The following is a 19,998-nucleotide window of genomic DNA, read 5'->3' on the forward strand; positions in this document are numbered from 1 at the left end:
TACGGAGTTTTGCTGGGTTGAATTATTTCATTTTCTAAAAGTTTGTTCATCTCTTTGTTAATGAAGTCGTTATCCGACATAGGGTACGGATATTGCTTGGTCCATATAGGATCTTCGGATTTCGTTCTAATGGTAGCTTGTATCGCGGTAGTATATGGTAGCACATCGTTTGTGCTTTCATTTTTTTTGCATAATTTCTTCGATTTCTGCCCTATATTTTTCACTATTAACCGTATAATTTATTTTTTGTACGGATTCGCTTTCTTTCTTGGCCCTATATTTATAACTGAGCTTGTACTCGAACAGGTTGATCTCCCCTTTGATTTTTCTAAGTCCCTGTTCACCCAAAAGCATATCAAATTCTTCTAATGCATTTGTTTCAAAAAATGTGAGATTATGTTCTAACAATGTTATTATTTTTTTTTGATTTGGTTATTGAGTAACCATGAAGAGTTTTCACTTTTACAGGTTTAATTGGAATAGGCTTACCGATGTTGCATTCTGTACTTATATAATTGTTTGTTGCTCCAGTGTCGGTCAGGATGTTAATAAGTTTGCCTGTATCCCTGTAGTGGCGTTGCAGACACGGCAAATTGTGCATGCACTGCCTGTTTCATTATCATCATTTTCGTATTCTGGTGCAAGCGATTTTAGTTCTTCGTCGCGTGTTTGGTTTACACGTTGTACTTTCTGTTGTATGTTGAAATTACGAGATGAAGGATTTCGTTCTCTTTTTTTAGGATCTCCGCGAAATGGATTATTTGATGGTCAGAGCTGTTTTGTTGTAGTGCGGAATGATTCCTATTATAATTTGCGGATCTCGTGTATTGCTGTGGTGGATCTACGTCCATTGGTTGGCGCGGTTGCCTGGGTGCAGTTTTATTGTATTGCACCTGCACGTTAGGTTTGTACCTTTATGGTTCCTCGTGATATCTTCTGCTTGGGTTTTGATACTGCGATGTATTATATTGTCTGTGCTGACTGTATTGCGGAACGTCGAATTGTGAGTTCACATTATCGTGGTATATCGTACTTGCGATAGCGTAAGCGGTTTCCAAGTCCTTCGGATTGTGGCTATAGAGGATGCCGCTGGTATATTTGCTGTTCAGACCGAGAATGAATGTCCTTACAGCTTCCTGGTTCGCATATTCTTTCATAGCTGAGGGATTTCCTGAGCTATCCATCTCAACTTTAGTGAGTGCAAGATTAAGTGACTTCGCAATGGAACTCTGCCAACGTCCTTTTTCCCTGCTTTATACTCTTCATTCCTTCGAGCAACACATACAGAGGTCTCTGGTCCGCATAAGTATAATCGTATAATCGAGACGGTTTATTATAGAATAGAAGTTGAATTTGGTGTTGTGGTTTATTAAAATATCGGCCGCCTCTCCTTCAATTTTCGAATGTACAATCGAGAGTGCCGTGTAATACGTGGGTGTAGTAGCGTGATTCTTGATGTTTTTCATGTGTGTCCAGGCACGTTTTCTCCATGACCTATAATAGTTCATGTCACCTGTGAAGATTGGTAATGTTTTGAATATTTCTAAGTTGATTTGTGATGCATCGGTGATATTTGGTGTACAGTCCTGGTATTGGTTGGTGACTGTGACGTTAGGTGTTGCGTAGGCTTCGAAGGAATTCATTCTCTGTTGGGTTTCAGTGAGCGTTGTGATCAGAGCAGCGATTTGTGCTCTCAGGCTTGCGATCTCTTGTGTTGTTATTTCGGAGTTTATAACCAACGATAGACGTAATAAATTGAAGCTTTCTTGTCGCCTTCTCCGCGAATCCAGCGTGATGTGATGTCCGTTGCTATAACGTTGCTTGAATGTTTTCACTATAACGTTGCTTGAATGTTTTATCTATATATCAAGACTTATCCGTTATTCTTTTTCCGATTTGTCAGGAATCTTAATTTTTTCTTTGTTGAATTTTAAGCACTTTTTTCAAAGATATAGTGCTGGAAGTCCTTCTTCCCGTGGAATTTTTCCTATCCCTTTCCTCAATGGATTGTGATGGCTTACAGGTTTGGTTGAGCCCCCAGTTAATATCGCTTTACGATATGATACTAAAAAACATATATTTATTTATTTCGCTGGAGTGCGTGTTTTTTAACTATATTCTTTAGACTGACTTGTTTACATAAATCTTAGTGCTACCTATACTATTGAGATGCGTCGGTTGTTATCGCAGTAACTATTGAGATGCCGGTTGTTTACTGTTTACTAGTAGATAACTATTCGGGTTGTTATTGTTTGTTGTAGTGATAGTGCATTTCTATTGTTCCAATGTTCGTCCGTTGCAGTTCGTGATATTGCATGTCAAAACAAGTTATATTGTTTTGATGTTGTTTACAAGTAAGCGCTTATCATGGTGTACGTGACCTGCAGTGAGGCTATGTCGTTAACTACCTGCAGTAAGGCTATGACGTTAACTCGCGGAACAACGAACCTATGTCAACTTTTCTAAAGCTGATTGGAAAGGCTTCGCGGAATTTACTGAAAACACCTTCGCTTCTCTCCCCACACCAACCGACGTCCACCTTGGTGAACGTAAGTTCCGCAGGTCTGTCACCGCTGCTGCAGCTCGCTTCGCACCGGCAGGATGTATTACGGACCCACGTCCGAATTTCTCTGCTGAAGCGGCTGTTCTAGCCGATGAGCGTGATAGCCTTCGTCAGGCCGATCCCGGAGATCCCCGTATCAGGGATCTCAACGCGGAGATTCGGCAACTAGTGAACGTCCATAAGCGGAAGAAGTGGAAAGAGCATCTGAAGACCTGTAACTTCACCTCTGGTGTGAGTAAGCTTTGGTCAACCGTGAGGTCACTGTCCAATCCGACGAAGCACGATGACAGAGTCGAAATTTCTTTCGTCGGCCATGCCTCGTCGGATCCGGAGCGATGCGCGAGCTATTTTAGCCGGCAGTTCATACTGCATCCTCCGGTGGACAAAGCCGAACGTCGAGTGACCAGAAGGCTGCACAAACTGCCAACAACCTGTGCCCCCCTTGCTTTCACTTGCGGTGAAGTTCAGGTGGCCATCGGGAAGGCGAAAGCCTCCCAAGCCATCGGTCCCGTAGGAATATGCATGCGGATGCTGAAAAATTTGGGTCCTGCGGGACTAGCGTACCTAAAGGAGGTCCTCAATCTGTCTATGGCCACTCTCATCATCCCAGACATCTGGAAGGTGGGGAGAGTGGTCCCACTGCTCAAACCGGGAAAACCTGCCAACAAAGGAGATTCGTATCGACCGATAACACACCTTTCCCCAGTAGCGAAGACACTCGAGACCTTACTGCTCCCGTATTTCACGAACCACCTGACCCCAGCGAAGCATCAGCATGGTTTCCGTAAAGTGCACAGTACAGCAACAGCACTTAACGCAATAAATACTCAGATAACTCGTGGCCTTAACCGTAACCGTCCCTGTAAGAGAACGATTCTAGTAGCGTTGAACTTGTCAAATGCGTTTATAGAGGCTTCCTCTCTCCCACAGAGGCTCAAACGGTGGTCGGCAAATTATCTGAGTGGTTGACACTCGTCGGTAATGTTTAGAGACAAATCGAGTAAACTCAGAAAAATAAAACAGGGGGTTCCACAGGGTGGTGTCCTTTCCCCGCTACTGTGTAACTTTTACATTTCAAAGCTCCCTCAACCACCAGAGGGAGTCTCGATTGTTTCATACGCCGACGATTGCTCGATCATGGCGACTAGGATCTGTGTTCGAAAGTAAACGGATATCTCTCAGATCTTTCTCGCTTCTTCACTGCAAAGTGTCTAGCCCTCTCCCCTACGAGATCCTCTACGACCTTGTTCATAACCTGGACGAAGGAGGTCAGGCTACCGATTGAAATTCACGTCGACGATACACCAATTCCGACGGTGAATAATCTCAAAATACTCGGAGTAACATTCGACAGCCTGCTCTCCTTCTCTGCGCACGCAACCGCTATTGTCAATAAAGGACAGAGCCGCAACAAGGTCCTCAAGTCGCTAGCCGGCAGCACTTGGGGCAAAGACAAAGAAGCGTTGCTGGCAACATACAAGGCAATAGGCCGGCCGGTTTTAAACTAAGCAGCGCCAGTGTGGTCGCCGGGGACTAGTAGCACGCAGTGCTACAGTACAGAACACCGCACTCAGGACAGCGACTGGATGCCTCCTGCCGTCGCCAGAACATCACCTTCACAACGAGGCACAAATGCTCCCAATTAAGGAGCACAACATAATGCTCTGCAAGCAGTTTCTGATCGAGAGCCACAGAAGTGGCCACCCGAACAGACAGCTGCTTGCAGAGGAGCCCTCGCCTAGGCACGTCAGGAGGCATCTATACGAACTGACGGACGAAGTCCAAAGGTTCATCAAGCAGCCTCTGGACCCGTCAGCTTACCGACTGGCCCTGAACGGCATTCACAGGGAGTCAGTCTCGAGTTATGTAGACTCTAGACCTGTGAATGCCGTTCTAGGCACACCACCACCGGACATAGACGAGACGGAACTTCATCTGCCTCGGGAGACAAGAACAACAATAGCCCAACTTCGCTCTGGCTACTGCAGCAGGTTCACCCGGTTGTTACTGAAACTATTTTTTGTCTCATATCAACGTGATTTTTTGATATTACAACCATAATGCATGTAGGAAACCAGGAAAAATAGTAAAAAAGATCTGCGTTTTCCGGAAAGCTTGGAAAATGAGGATCGTTATAACGATCAGTAGTAATAAGCGGGTAGGTAACTGCTCATACAAGTACAAGTTAGCCGATCGTATCCTATTTACACAAAATGAAAAATGTTTATTTCACTTCATTTTTATTTCATTTTATTTTTAACCGACTTCTAAAAAAAGAGGTTATCAATTCGTCGGAATATTATTATTTAATTTTTTATTTATTTTTAAGTATGTTACCGCATAACTTTCGAACACGTCAACTCCGTTTGCACCAGAAAGGTAGTGCCTCAGAGGTGGACCCATAGTAATCTGGTTTAGATCCGATTATTGGATCATAAAGAATTAAAGAATTAAGAATTATTAATTAATTTTTATATGAGATTTGAAGTCGGTTTTGTTTTTTGCTTAAAAATTACTTGTTTATTAACCGACTTCACAAAAAGGAGAAGGTTAAATCCGATCATTGGATCATAAAGAAATTTGTATTTATTTTCTAAAGCCAACATCGTAGAAGCTGAGAGTCATTGTACTAGTTAAGCAAGTCATATTGCTTATAAAATAAAATACTCAACACTTTGTTTGAATTAAACACTTTATTAACTTTTTAATTATAATTTAAGTTGACTTTGCAACTCCTTAACATCACAAGAACTCCCCTCAACAGGCAATGATACCGCCTTTTATACCCTCGCGATCAGTGGTAATCACCTGTAAGTATTGTTGCGCGAAAAGGTCGCTTGGATTCTACCGCTATCATGATATCATGGCATGACAAGTGGTACCGCTGGCCTGCCTACCAAGCATGTCAACCATGCGTTGCTATGCAATGGGTGGTTCACTAAAGCAGGCAAGCACTGTTGTCATTTTGGGCTACCTACCCAACACGACGCTGCTAGGGCAGGCGCAAGCATTGATCGAGCTGTTGTCATGCAGTTGATCTGCATGCTAAGCTCACGCATGTAGTGTTGCTATGCAGTGAGTGGTTAGTTGGGCCAGACAACAATTGTTGTGTTTTGGTCTGCCTGCCTAACATGCTGTTGCCAAGCCAAGCGCAAGCAGTGATCACTGTTTGTTGTTATACAGTGGGTTGTTTTGTGAGGCCAGGCGAGAGTCTTTCTATTTGCGCTGCCTGCCCAGCATGCTGTCGCTAAGGTAAGCGCAGGTAGTGATCATCATGTTTGTTGGTGTTGGGCTGCATATCAAACTCGAGCATTGATGTTGCTATGCTGTGATAATTTGTTGTTATTATAAAAGGCAACAATATCACAATGAATTTTGTTAGGCAAGTGGCGAGCATATTGGGGCTGTTGGCAATGGGGTTTTTGTAGGCAAGTGATCACATCATACTAGTCTGTTGTCAGGCTGCATCGACTGAGCTTAGATGTCAGCACTGGGCCGACAGAAAAAGCGGTAGGGTATGTGAGGTATGTGCAACGAAATGCTGTTGCTATATTAGGTTTCGGTATCATGCCTTAACTTACTCTATTAGATTATCAATCTTGCCGTAACGTGAAGTTTCCCTATGAGTTCTAGGAGTGGGGCAAGGACTGCGATTCTCACTATTTTTATGTGTTTCCAAGATACCTCTGGCGACAGTTCTCCAGAATAAGAGATGATCGTACTATCTTCCATTACTTTTTGCATGCATTGTGAATAGCCATGTTCAAGCAGTGAGAAAATAATGAAAAAAAAAACCCTTTCTTGCCACGAATAGACGATAAAGACCGATGTTTTGATCGAACCTATCGACCCCACCCATGTTTTGGTTGTAACTTTTTATAATCGCTAGCTGATAAATCAGTATATACGTATTTCTTCTGCTGCTTTGAAAATCGTTTCACTTTATGAAAAGGTTCTATGGTTTCAGAATTTGATACCACTGTCACCACGCTATTGTCATTCCACTTACAAACCAAAATATGCCCTGGTTGGCTAGACCTGAATTTGAATGTGAAATAACACATAAGGCTCAGGTTTTCAGTGAGGGGTTTTTCGGTGGTTCGACTCCTTTTAGCCAATGAAGACAAAAGTACGTCGTCGTCGTCACTGTCAGAGGACATGTATTCAACCTCTGCCGAAGCTCTTAGTTGAGAACCTACATAGATAAAAATATAGGTATAAGGAAGATTTGTTTAATGTTACTATCTAGCATTGGCGTTGTCCGGTGGAAACATTGTAATATGATTTATTTTGGAACGAATTTCCGATAATTTTCCAACGTACAAACTAGCAAAGCCGTTCCAGAAACACACCCTTCGCACATCATTCAAAACAAATAACAACGTAGGACGGATACTACGGAACACCACAAATCGAGAAGACCCATTGGATAAACAAGGAGTGTATAAACTAACTTGCAAATGCCAGCATAGTTATATAGGTCAAACAGGACGGAAAATAAAAACAAGATTTCGCGAACATATAAGGGACTATAACAAAAAGACACAGAAACCGAGTGCAATACCAGAGTCAAATTTTGCTAACAACATATGTTCACCAACGCAAATAAGAAAGTCAGCGAAACTACTGCATGTACAACATAAAGCCCAACAACTAAACGTACTAGAAAATATGGAAATATACAAACTAAAAACATTCGACGGCAAAATAATAAACGAACAAACAAATACCGCATCGGATGTTATATTCGAACCCTTAAAATTAATTTACGAGAAAAAGAAAAATTACAACAAAACAACAGGCATGGACACTCCGAACACACCACAAAGTACCACCAGGAAAAAATTCACCGACTTTTACCTACCTGCAGGCAAAAACCATACAGAGACAACATAACGGATGTTAATATCGAGATAGCGAACCTACCAACCTATTAACTGCTTCTGAAATAAAAAAGGACACCATGGCATTTCTAATAATTAATCATCGACGAAAATCACATTACCTAAGATAAATGAAAATAAATTAAGGACAAAAACTCGAACCAGACAGAACGAAAAATGACACTGAAGATGGCACAATGCCGAAACCGGTTTGTCTGCAAACCAAACTTGACAATGGATGACGGAAATTCGTTCCAAAATAAATCATCTTACCACCCTGTCGGAAAAATCAACCAACACCAACACACATTGTAATATTTCTTGGAAATGCTGTATAATAATCTAATTTGCTTCAATTTATCAATGATTTCATTGAGAGACAACGGTTACCTATGCCTTGGCCTTGAAGTAAAAATACATCCCATATTACTACCGATCTTTATAACGATCATGAAGATAAACATCATTTTATTAAAAAGCGAATACGTGAAAAATCAAACTTTGCTTCATTGTTTTGTTAGACAGGTTATAAATTTATAAATTATGTGCAAAAAATACATTTCCACTACAAAAAATTTTACAAAAAATTATCGCTTCGAAGACATTACAAATTTCTATTCCACCAATCCGAATCAAAATTCAAATGCTTTACGAAATGAAAACCCTAAAAATGCATGCGCTGAAATAATGCTAAACGGTCAATACGACTGTCTGTAAACGATAAATAATAGATTTCCGGACGTTAATTGTATTAAAGTGAATGTAATTTTTGAGAATTTTTTTGATCCTTTTAACGATCGGTCGCGGTAAATGGGTTAAACTCATACCGAGTAGACTGAATGCGGATACAACAACAAAGATAGCAACAAATGACTCGACAAGATTAGAATGTATGCTAGTGAAATTTAATTAAATTTAGTTTAATGTAAAACACAATAACTTTCACTTAGCTTCAATTATTTCATACTAAGATGCTCATAAGCACTTTTTATCACTACTTTAACTCAGACTTAGCAAATAGAAAGCTAAAATCAGAGCACAATAAGGTACAACCTCACAGCTTGACGTTTTCAAAAAGCAGCATAAGGATTAAAATTTAAAAACTAATTAATAAAACTAAAGTAAAATCTGTGGAAAATTAACAATAAAATACTTTTTTCGCAAAATCTATAAAGGACCCTTTTATTTCTAAAAAACAACCTGCGCGAGGGCGACATCTACCTCTCGAACCAACGAGGTTGATGTCTAGACTTTATAGGAACTTTGCAAAGCAAAGCTTTCATAGCTGGCTGGACACACAACATTTAAAGCTTCTGGGCACACAACATTGAAAGTTTCTGGACACACAACATTGCAATTTGATAAAAGCGTTGTAACAAAATACGAGATATAATGATGGACCGAGTGGAGCACCGACGCCCATACTATCGGAATATCTCCGTTATTCTTCCACCTAGACTTCTGACAATTTGTAAATAATTTCATTTTGAATTACAGAATAATGCTGGATTTCCTCTAGGCATTAAATGGCAAAAATTACAAATAACAAAGTCGGGCATTAAAAAAAAATTGTGTCATTACATTAAAAAAATAGTCATTAAGTTCATTTCCACATGGCATTTTTTCAAATGGCATACATTTTTTGCCATTTCAATGCCTAGTGGAAATTCGGCATAAGTATATAAATTGTCAGAAGTTTACCTAGTGACAAATTTTTACCAAATTTTTTTACAACATACCTAAGCGCCTTCTGACGACTCTTTAACTTTCACCTAGACTTCTGACAATTGTTCCCGTAGTTTCTCATGTTGTCTTCGATTATATTGCAAATTTTCAGATCTTTACCTCAATTATACTTATTTTTCGAAAAAAAACATTGCAAGTTTAAGCCCCCACCCTCACTTTATACTTCCAGTAAGAGTTCTGACGGCCTGCCTCGCGCTATATCGGTAATAACCGAACCTGTAAATGTTAAAATTTCTCGTTCCCACGACAGTCGGGTCTACGTAACCGGAACGACCCAGATTTATATCTGGCCAAGGACTGTCACTCCAGCAACACTCCCCAAAAAGTCTTTGGGGAATTTGTATGCTGCTACAACAACAACATGTTAAAATTTCTAATTTACCGAATGACCCCTTCCAGCTCTCAGGGGTGTTTTCTGAAGTAACCTTTAACTTTAAAGCTCACTTTATATTTAAAGGTTGGATTAAAAATAAAGATATGTTTAAAGTTAAGCATTTCTATTATAGGGTTTTGATGTATTTATGTTTCTTGGTTGTAAACCAATTTAAAACCGATAATAAAATGCTTTACTTTAGACGCAATCATAAATTTTAATGCAACCCTTAAACATAAAGTGAGCTTTAAAGTTACAGGATACTTGAGAAAACGGCCTTGAGAAACGGGGCCTCTCGCTCCCTTCCATTTCGTTTGGACAAAAACTACGTACGAAAAGATGTAGTAACAAAACAACTTATCACAACTAAAGCACAGAGAATTTTTCACAATTTTTTTTATTCTTTATAAAAAAATATACTAAATACATCAAAAAACAAAACTCAAGATATTCAATAAATTTGCATACAAATTTGCAACTTTTTAATCAGACTTTTTGTAAAAATTTAAAAAATGAAGTTTTGCAGCCCATTAAATTTTAGTTTATTTTTGGAATTGTTTTTACTGAGAGTTTCTACAAACTATGTTCGACAATTATTTTTATATGAAAGACACTGTCAGCAAAAATAAAATGGCTAAAAATCAACGAAATTTTCTGGCTACTTCAGACTTGCACTTTATTAATTGGTACCAAGGTATATTTTCAAAATTTTTCTAACAGATCTGATTAGAAATTGTGATTTGATGAAGAGTCTCCGAGCCAATAATTTTGTACGGCACTGTACTTATAAGCACTCTAGGTTCCATGAAAGAAAAAAAAATTTGAGAACAAGATAACATTAAAATATCAGTAAAATTTTTCGTTGCTGTGGACTTGTTTCAAAACTTCTGACTTTTCTTCAATATAATTGTAAAACTCTGTGCACGTCATTTTTAACGTATTTAGGTACATATGTATATTAATCATCAACTATTGCTAGTGGAAAGTTGAACTATCTGAAGATGTAACTATTTCACAAATGAAACCGGTGCACTGAGAGAAAGAAGTTTAGAATTAAAAAAACGTGCTAAATTAAAAAAAAATACGCATATGAAAGAGCATCAACCCAACTCGTAATACATTTAAGTATAGACATTTTGGCTGCGTTTCTTTATACATTCCGGATAATCCCATTTCACAGCCGGAATAAACAGAATGCGTTTGAAATATACGTTAACATATCATCAGGAACGTTCTAAAGAATAAGTAAACAAAAAAGTTTATTCCAAACATTCAGAATGAATAAAGAAATGCAGCCTTTATTATTCAGTCTAGAAATATTAAATTCAAATACGCCCATATAAAAATGAAGCGCTTTGCACTTAACGGAAGCTTTTTCATAATTAAGTTAAAAAATATATATTTAATTTCCATGCTGCCTGTAATGGGATTTGAACCCTGGCCCTCTGGAAATTAACAAATTGTGGCAAGTATCTTTGCGCACTCATCTACAGCCAGACATGTAAATGTGCATTCAAATGCTGAGTTTGAATCAACACCACGCGTGCGTGGTATTAAAGTGTTGTTTTTAAATACGAACATTTAGAACGATAATCAAATAAAAATATTCATGTTTACTATGCGTTATTTCTCTCAGTGAGTTCATAAAATTGTAGTTATTTTTGAACTTTTATTCAAATTTGTGCAATCAAATCGAAAACCGGGACATTTAAATGAAACCCGGGACATTTTAAGGTTGGACCGGGACACCGGGACAAATAGTCTAAAACCGGGACATGTCCGGGAAAACCGGGACGTCTGGCAGCCCTATGCTAGGCACTAACAGCGAACATATCCGACGGATTTGTTGGTGTTCGATGTAATTTTTCTCGTTAGTGGCGTGGTGAGCGAACAAAACAGACAGATTTGAAAATTTTCAAACTTTTCTGATTTGTACGTTAGAGACGCAGTTCGCGAACATTAACCCATGTCGTCATATCAGTTTACTTTTAACCCATTTGGTCATATCAGGGTATTTTGAACTATTGAAGTGAGCACATCGCGGGAAATTGCAAGTCAGCGATGTTTAGAAGATTTTTTATTTTTTGAATTTTTGAAGGGAGAAGTTGCGATTTGGCAAAGTAAAATTGAATAATATAAAGGTAGGAATAAAAAAACAAATATTATGAAAAAAACTGCTGGAGAAGTAGAGGGAAGTAGACAAAACTACCACGATAGAAACTGTAAAAAAATATCAGGGCTTATGCAGGCGGCAATTGCAAAAAATTCGGAGTTTTGCATTTTAATTATTGTTTTTTTTTTTCAGTTAACAATAGTAATTTATTGTGAGAATTTTGGCTTTGGATGTACACAGTTATTGCACCTTTTGCTTTTGCTATTGTTTATAAATCCGTCTGATTTGTTCGCTGTTAGTGCCTAGCGAGTTCTTTTGAACTTCGGACTAAAACCTGTGGAACTTTCAAACTACAATTTTACTCTCTCAAGTGAGAATAAAAGGAGAACAGATGTAGAAGTGCACGGGAACGCAAAAAGCACTATTTCCTGTAAAAACGTCAGTCGGTTTGTTTACATGTCATTTGTACAGCACTGGCTTGGCTGAAATATCACTCACTAATTATTAAAATCTATACACATTCAAATATTTCGATGTTTACTTCCATTTTTTACATATATAAAGTTCTTTGGTTACACCGCTTTTTGTTTTTGTTTGCACGTGGAAATCAGCTGATCGTTTGACACTTTTCATGAACTAGCAGGAAAAAAAACTCCGAACTTAATCCTATAACTTCTGACTAGGAACAGTTGCTCAGTTACTCTCTCAAAAGTGTTCCCACCGCCTGACTATGACGAGCAATAACGTGACGTATAGCAATAACGCGGCTGAAAAACAACAAAGCTGCTGGAGCTGACAGCCTGCCAGCTAGGCTATTCAAGTACGGCGGCGAGGAGTTGATAAGGTGCATGCATCAACTCTTGTGCAGAATATGGTCAGATGAACGCATGCCCGACGACTGGAATTTAAGCGTGCTCTGCCCAATCCACAAGAAAGGTGACCCCGCCATTCGCGCCAACTACCGCGGGATCAGCCTTCTAAGCATAGGTTATAAGGTCTTATCGAGCGTATTGTGTGAAAGACTGAAGCCCACCGTCAATGAACTGATTGGGCCTTAGCAGTGTGGCTTTAGACCTGGAAAATCCACCATAGGGCAGGTATTCACAATACGCCAAATCTTGGAAAAGACCCGCGAGAAAAGGATCGGCACTCACCCCCTATTTGTCGACTTTAAAGCCGCTTTTGACAGCACTAAAAGGAGTTGCCTATACGCCGCTATGTCTGAATTTGGCATCCCCTCAAAACTCATACGGCTGTGTAAAATGACGTTGAGCAATACCACCAGTTCCGCCAGAATTGGGAAAGACCTCTCCGAACCGCTCGCCACCAAACGGTGTTTCAGACAGGGCGACTCCCTTTCATGTGACTTCTTTAATCTGATGTTGGAGAAGATAATAAGAGCTGCAGAACTCAACCGCTCAGGAACAATTTACTACAAGAGCGTGCAATTGCTGGCTTATACCGATGACATCGATATCATCGGTATTAAAAACCGCGAAGTCTGTTCTGCATTTTCCAAGTTTGATAAGGAAGCAAAGCGAATGGGTCTGGTGGTAAACGAGGACAAGACGAAGTATCTCCTGTCATCAAACAAACAGGCAGCACATTCGCGCCTTGGCACCCACGTCACTGTTGACAGTTACAATTTCGAGAAAGTAAAGAATTTCGTTTACTGGGGAACCAGCATTAACACCGATAATAATGTCAGCATTGAAATGCAACGCAGAATCACTCTTGCCAACAAGTGCTACTTTGGACTGAGTAGGCAATTCAGGAGTAAGGTCCTCTCTCGACGTACGAAAACCACGCTCTATAAGTCACTCATCATGCCCGTGCTGGTATATGGCGCAGAAGCATGAACAATGACAACATCCAATGAGGCGGCTCTGCTCTTGGAGTGTTCGAGAGAAAGATTTTGCGGAAGATTTACGGGCCTTTACGCGTTGGTGACGGCGAGTACCGCAGACGATGGAACGATGAGCTGTATGAGCTTTACAACGACATGGACATAGTGCAGCGAATTAAAATACAGCGGCTCCGCTGGCTTGGCCATATCGTTCGAATAGAAACCCACGCTCCAGATCTGAAAGTATTCAACTCGGAACCCGCTGGTGGTAGCAGAGGAAGAGGGAGGCCCCCACTGCGATGGAAAGATCAGGTGGAGAAGGACTTGGCTTCACTTGGCGTTTCCAATTGGCGTCAGTTGGCACAGAAGAGAAACGACTGGCGTGCTTTACTGAACTCGGCCAAAATCGCTACAGCGCCAAAAAAGAAGAATAAGTATTAAAAGTTACCTAGCAGGGTATCAAATGGATACAATATACACGGATTTTTCCAAGGCCTTTGATAGAATTTCGCACACGATTTTAATTAGTGAACTTTCGCAGCTTGGTTTTCACTCGTGCATGCTTCAGTGGATAAAGATCTATCTATCACACAGAACTAGTTCTGTTGTTCTTGATGGCGCTTCTTCGAAGACCTTTTTGCTCACCTCTGGAGTTCCGCAAGTTAGTATATTGGGCCCGTTGTTCTTGTTGTTGTTGTTGTTGTTGTAGCGGCTACAACAACCCCGCCCAGGACGGTTGGTATTTTAGTCGTTGTCGTCAAGTTCCACTAACGGCAACCCTAGGAAGCGTGCAGCTTCTGTGGGATTTGTCCACAGGGACAAGGCCGTTAGGGTTGTCGGGTTTTCCGGGCATGCGAAGAGATGTTTCGAGTCATGTGGGGTCTCTCCGCATGCCGGACACTCATTCGGCACATCTTCATTCAACCTACTCAGGTAGGAGTTCAACCTGCTGCAGTAGCCGGAGCGAAGTTGTGCAATTATTGTGCGTGTCTCCCGAGGCAGATGAAGCTCCGTCTCGTCTATGTCCGGGGGTGGTATGCCTAGAACGGCATTCACAGGTCTAGAGTCTACATAACTCGAGACTGAGTCCCTGTGAATGCCGTTCAGGGCCTGTCGGTAAGCTGTCGGGTCCAGAGGTTGCCTAATGAACCTCTGGACTTCGTCCGTCAGTTCATATAGATGCCTCCTGACGTGCCTAGGCGAGGGCTCCTCTGCAAGCAGCTGTCTGCTTGAGTGGCCACTTCTGTGGCTCCCGATCAGGAACTGCTTGCAGAGCATTATATTGTGCTCCTTTACAGGGAGCATTTGACCCTCGCCGTGCAGGTGGTGTTCAGGCGACATCAGGAGGCATCCTGTCGCTGTCCTGAGTGCGGTGTTCTGTACAGTCTGTAGCTTCGTCCACTGCGTCCTATGTCCTAGCGACCACACTGGCGCTGCGTAGTTCAAAACCGGCCGGCCTATTGCCTTGTATGTTGCCAGCAACGTTTCTTTGCCTTTGCCCCAAGTACTGCCGGCTAGCGACTTGAGGACCTTGTTGCGGCTCTGTACTTTATTGACAATAGCGGTTGAGTGCGCAGAGAAGGAGAGCAGGCTGTCGAATGTTACTCCGAGTATTTTGGGGTTATTCACCGTCGGAATTAGTGTGTCATCGACGTGAATCCCCAGCGGTAGCCTGACCTCCTTCGTCCAGGTTGTGAACAGGGTCGCGGAGGATTTCGTAGGGGAGAGGGCTAGACACTTTGCAGTGAAGAAGCGAGAAAGTTCGGAGAGATACCCGTTTACTTTCGAACACAGGTCATCAATTCCATTCCCAGTCGCCATGATTGAGCAATCGTCGGCATAAGAGACAATCGAGACTCCCTCTGGTGGTTGAGGGAGCTTTGAAATGTAAAAGTTAAACAGTAGCGGGGAAAGGACACCACCCTGAGGAACCCCCTGTTTTATTTTTCGCTGCTTACTCGTTTTGTCTCTAAACATTACCGACGAATGTCGACCACTCAGATAATTTGCCGACCACCGTTTGAGCCTCTGTGGGAGAGAGGAGGCCTCTATATCTTCTAGTAGCGTGGAATGGCAGACGGTGTCAAACGCCTTTGACAAGTCCAACGCTACTAGAATCGTTCTCTCACAGGGACGGTTTCGGTTAAGGCCACGATTTATCTGAGTGTTTACGGCGTTAAGTGCTGTTGTTGTACTGTGCACTTTACGGAAACCATGCTGATGCTTCGCTGGGGTCAGGTGGTTTGTGAAGTACGGGAGTAGCAAGGCCTCGAGTGTCTTCGCTACCGGGGAAAGGAGTGTTATCGGACGATAGGAATCTCCTTTGTTGGCAGGTTTCCCCGGTTTGAGCAGTGGGACCACTCTCCCCACCTTCCAGATGTCTGGGATGATAAGAGTGGCCATTGACAAGTTGACGACCTCCGTTAGGTACGCTACCCCCGCAGGACCCAAATTTTTCAGCATCAGCATGCATATTCCGTCGGGACCCATGGCTTTGGAGGCTTTCGCCTTCCCGATGGCCACCTGAACTTCACCGCAAGTGAAAGCAAGGGGGGCACAAGTTGTTGGCAGTTTGTGCAGCCTTCTAGTCACTCCACGCTTGACTTTGTCCACCGGAGGGTGCAGTATGAACTGCCGGATCAAATAGCTCGCGCATCGCTCCGGGTCCGACGAGGCATGGTCGCCGAATGAAATTTCGACTCTGTCGTCATGCGTCGTCGGATTAGACAATGACCTCACGGTTGACCAAAGCTTGCTCACACCAGAGGTGAAATTACAGGTCTTCAGATGCTCCTCCCACTTCTTCCGGGATCCCACGGGGATCTCCGGGATCGGCCTGACGAAGGCTATCACGCTCATCGGCTAGAACAGCCGCTTCGGCAGGGAAGTTTGGACGTGGGTCCGATATACATCCTGCCGGTATGAAGCGAGCTGCAGCAACAGTGACAGCTCTGCGGAACTTACGTTCACCGAGATGGACGTCGGTTGGTGTGGGGAGCGCTGTGAAGGTGTTTTCGGTAAACTCCGCGTAACCTTTCCAATCAGCTTTAGAAAAGTTGATATAGGTCCGGTGTTTGGCGGAGGCAAAGTCGGTTGGTTTATCTATCGAGATGACTATGGGTAAATGGTCTGATGCTAGAGTTAGCATAGGTCGCCATGTTATGCTGTTTATCAGACCAGCGCTGACTATTGTGATGTCTGGCGAGCTACTGCAGTTACCCATAATCCTGGTGGGTGCGTCGTCGTTCATTGTGCAGAATGTCGAATCGTCTATCTGCTCAGCCAAGTCTGTTCCCCTACGATCGTTTGACAGGCTTGAGTGCCAAAGATCGTGGTGCGCTGTAAAGTCACCTACTACCATACGGTTTTCACCTCTGAGGAGCGCACCTATATCAGGGTGATATCCTGCCGGGCAGCAGGTGACAGGGGGTATGTATATGTTAAATATTTCGAGCTCGACATCGCCTGACCGGATAGCGATGCCCTGACATTCTAAGGTGGTATCCCTGCGGTCGATGTCTGCTTCGATAAGACGATACTGCACGGTGTGGTGCGTGATGAACGCTAAGCCACCACCATTATCTCGCTCGCGATCTCGACGGTGCACGTTGTACCCGGCGCAATTCAACAAAGTTGAATTGCTGTGCAACTTCGTCTCTTGGACCGCAGCTATTAATATACCATGCCGACACATGAAGACGGTTATCTCCTCAATCTTGCTCTGTAGCCCGTTACAGTTGAATTGAAGGAGCTTCATGTGGTTCGGGAGACGTGTCGTGATGTGGGGTGTAAGTGAAGTGTATGTTCTTGCCGCCGTTGGCTGTGTGTGCTGCTGTGGTGATTGTCGCCCTGTGGTGGTGGCGGGGGGCGTCGCAATTGGGGTCTGCGACCGAGCAGCGCAACACGGGCCCTCGAAGTTCCCAGTCCAATCTCGCGTGGTACGCAGACTCAGGTCTAAAGTGGCACCAGCCAAGGCAGGTGTTGCACTTGACTGATGTCAATTACGGACTATCCTGGTCTGACATACCGTTTTTCTTTTTGGAACTTAAAAACAAGACTTTAGAGTATATTGTGACAAAATTTCACTGCAATCGCAGGCTTAGAATATATAAATAATTGCAATTGTTTAAATTATTGTTATTATAGAAGTAATTGTATTGCAAATGTTATTCTGCAAATCTTTCTATTGTAAAGGGAAAAGCTTCAGCAACTCTCAAAAAAAATTTCAACAAATTTCATCAAAAGGGTCGCGAGTTACGAATTTTTTTCTCAAGAATTGCAATATTCGTATAATACCAAAAACAACAAAAACGAAGTGCAATTTCGAAAAACCGTCCAAAGTGTATTTTTGTTCAATAATTATCTACAGATTCCCACAATTGTCTTCACTTTCCAGAAAATCAATGAAAATTCATTCATTGACACAGTTGGCGTGGTTTGACTCACATCTAATAATGACGCGCTTCTACTTCACGCTGATCTTGACAGATTATTTTTGTGGTGTGTTAAGAATCGCTTATTTATTAACATTAACAAATGTAACCAAATCACGTTTTCAAAACAATCTACAGCGCTACCCACATCATACCGTATTTCTGATACTAGATTTAAGTCTCTCAACGTAGTTAAGGACCTAGGAGTATTTTTCGATTCGAAATTACTTTCATTACGCATGTAAATTATATTGTAGCTAATTCATTTTCGATGCTTGCTTTTCTAAGACGCAACAGTACTGCATTTCTGAATCCCTATACTCACAAAGGCTTATACTCTGCAATTGTTCGGTCAAGATTAGAGTACGCTGCCTTTATTTGGAGACCTTATTACCAAGCCCACATAAACAGGATTGAGTCAGTCCAGCGCGTGTTTATCCAACACGCCTTAAGATCGCTTAACTTCTCCGACCCTGTCCCATCCTATTTTTCACGTTGTCAATTAATTAACTTAATGCCGTTGCAAAACTGAAGAATTTTCCTGTCCATTTCCTTCATTTTCCTTCAATGTTGCTAGCAGAATTTTGCGGCATACTGATTTGTTTAGAGTCGCTATTAGCAAAACTCTTTACAGCCGAAATGCTCCCTTAAATAGAACTTTGCAAGAAATCAATACGATTTCTAGTTCTCTAGACCTTGATCTCTCTATGCCAAAGGGTATATTCCGAAATCGGCTTGAATCTTATTTAAGTAATCTCAATAATATTTTATAATATGTAATTTTTTCTAATATGTAAAGTCTGTAAGAACATCCTGTTGATAGACTTCATAAACAAATAAATAAATAAATACCAACTGTGACGCCGCCCACTACCACCACAGACAACCGCCTTTGCAGCAGCAGGCACAGCATGTGGCGGCCCGGCAACACACCTCACATTCCAATAAGTCTCCCTGGCGCACGAAGATTTAACGATTTAACTGTAATGGACTTCAGAGCAAGATCAAGGAGATAGCAGTCTTCATTGGTCGGCACGGAATATTAATAGCTGCTGTCCAAGAGACGAAGCTGCATGGCTATTCAACCGGATACAACGTGCACCGTTGAGATCGCGAGCAAGATAACGGTGGTGGCCTAGCGTTCATTACGCACCACACCGTGCAGTATCGTCTTGTCGAAATATTTAAAGTATGTATATCCCCTAACTCAGGGGTTCCCAAACTTTTTTCACCTCGGTACCCTTGTTGTGCTAAAAAAATTTCGCGGCACCCCTACTCTTCAAATGTCTACGAAAACAAGAAAACACAATGCAAACTTTATGCTCCTTTAGCTTTACCGTGAGGACTGAAATTGTTTTGATGTTTTCATTATTTCCTTTAAGTTTATTGGGAGCTTTGACAATTTTACCCTGAAATCATTTGACGCTGAAAGCTTGATGGTGTATTTGTTTTTAACTGACTTCACAAAAGGAAGGTTATCAATTCGTCGGAGTATTTTTATATTATTTTTTTCTATGTATGTTACTGCATAACTTTGGACCACGTTAACCGACTACTATACTTCTTTTTTAAATGAAAGCTGTTACCTGACAGGTGGTCTAATGTGGTTTAAATCCGATCATTGGATCATGAATAGATTAACGATAATCTTAAATTCTTAGATGGGAATTGACATCGGTTTTGTTTTTTTGCTTGAAAATTACTTCTTTATGTAAGCATTTGTTGAAAATGCAGTCTCACATAGAAATGTAAAAGTAAGGCCCCTATTATGAGTTGCATTTGATCTTCGACTGTGGTCGAAAGTGCTGATCTAACGAATTTTCATTTGGTATTATCAGAGAACGTACATATATGAACGTAAATGATCGTATGTAAATTTGTGCAAATTAAAATGAGATAAAAAAGAAACGAGTTTATAAAACCTGGGTAAAATTAGTACAACGGAGTTCTGGTTCAACGATTCGTCAAAGGATGAGAGCTTGGTAAACTGGCCAGGAGTAGAAAATGTTTAAGAGGGTTTAAGTGTAGTCTTTCGAATATA

At 41.6% G+C, this 19,998-nt stretch overlaps 1 protein-coding gene across 1 annotated transcript in view; it reads right to left on the bottom strand.

Moving 5' to 3' along the window:
• Window positions 1-1,982: 1,982 nt before the first annotated feature.
• Window positions 1,983-19,998, bottom strand: part of LOC118735106 (PHD finger protein 14) — a gene marked incomplete at its 5' end in the record, with an annotated part of 30,384 nt that continues 12,368 nt past the window's right edge. The window contains one exon of the mRNA XM_036464724.1: window positions 1,983-2,065. Within this exon, the coding sequence (XP_036320617.1) occupies window positions 2,042-2,065 (24 nt within the window). The remainder of the gene's footprint in view (window positions 2,066-19,998) is intronic.

This window comes from Rhagoletis pomonella, unplaced genomic scaffold, assembly GCF_013731165.1.
Source record: "Rhagoletis pomonella isolate Grant_MI unplaced genomic scaffold, Rhpom_1.0 Rhpom_scaffold_00003, whole genome shotgun sequence".
Taxonomy (NCBI): Eukaryota; Metazoa; Arthropoda; class Insecta; order Diptera; family Tephritidae; genus Rhagoletis; species Rhagoletis pomonella.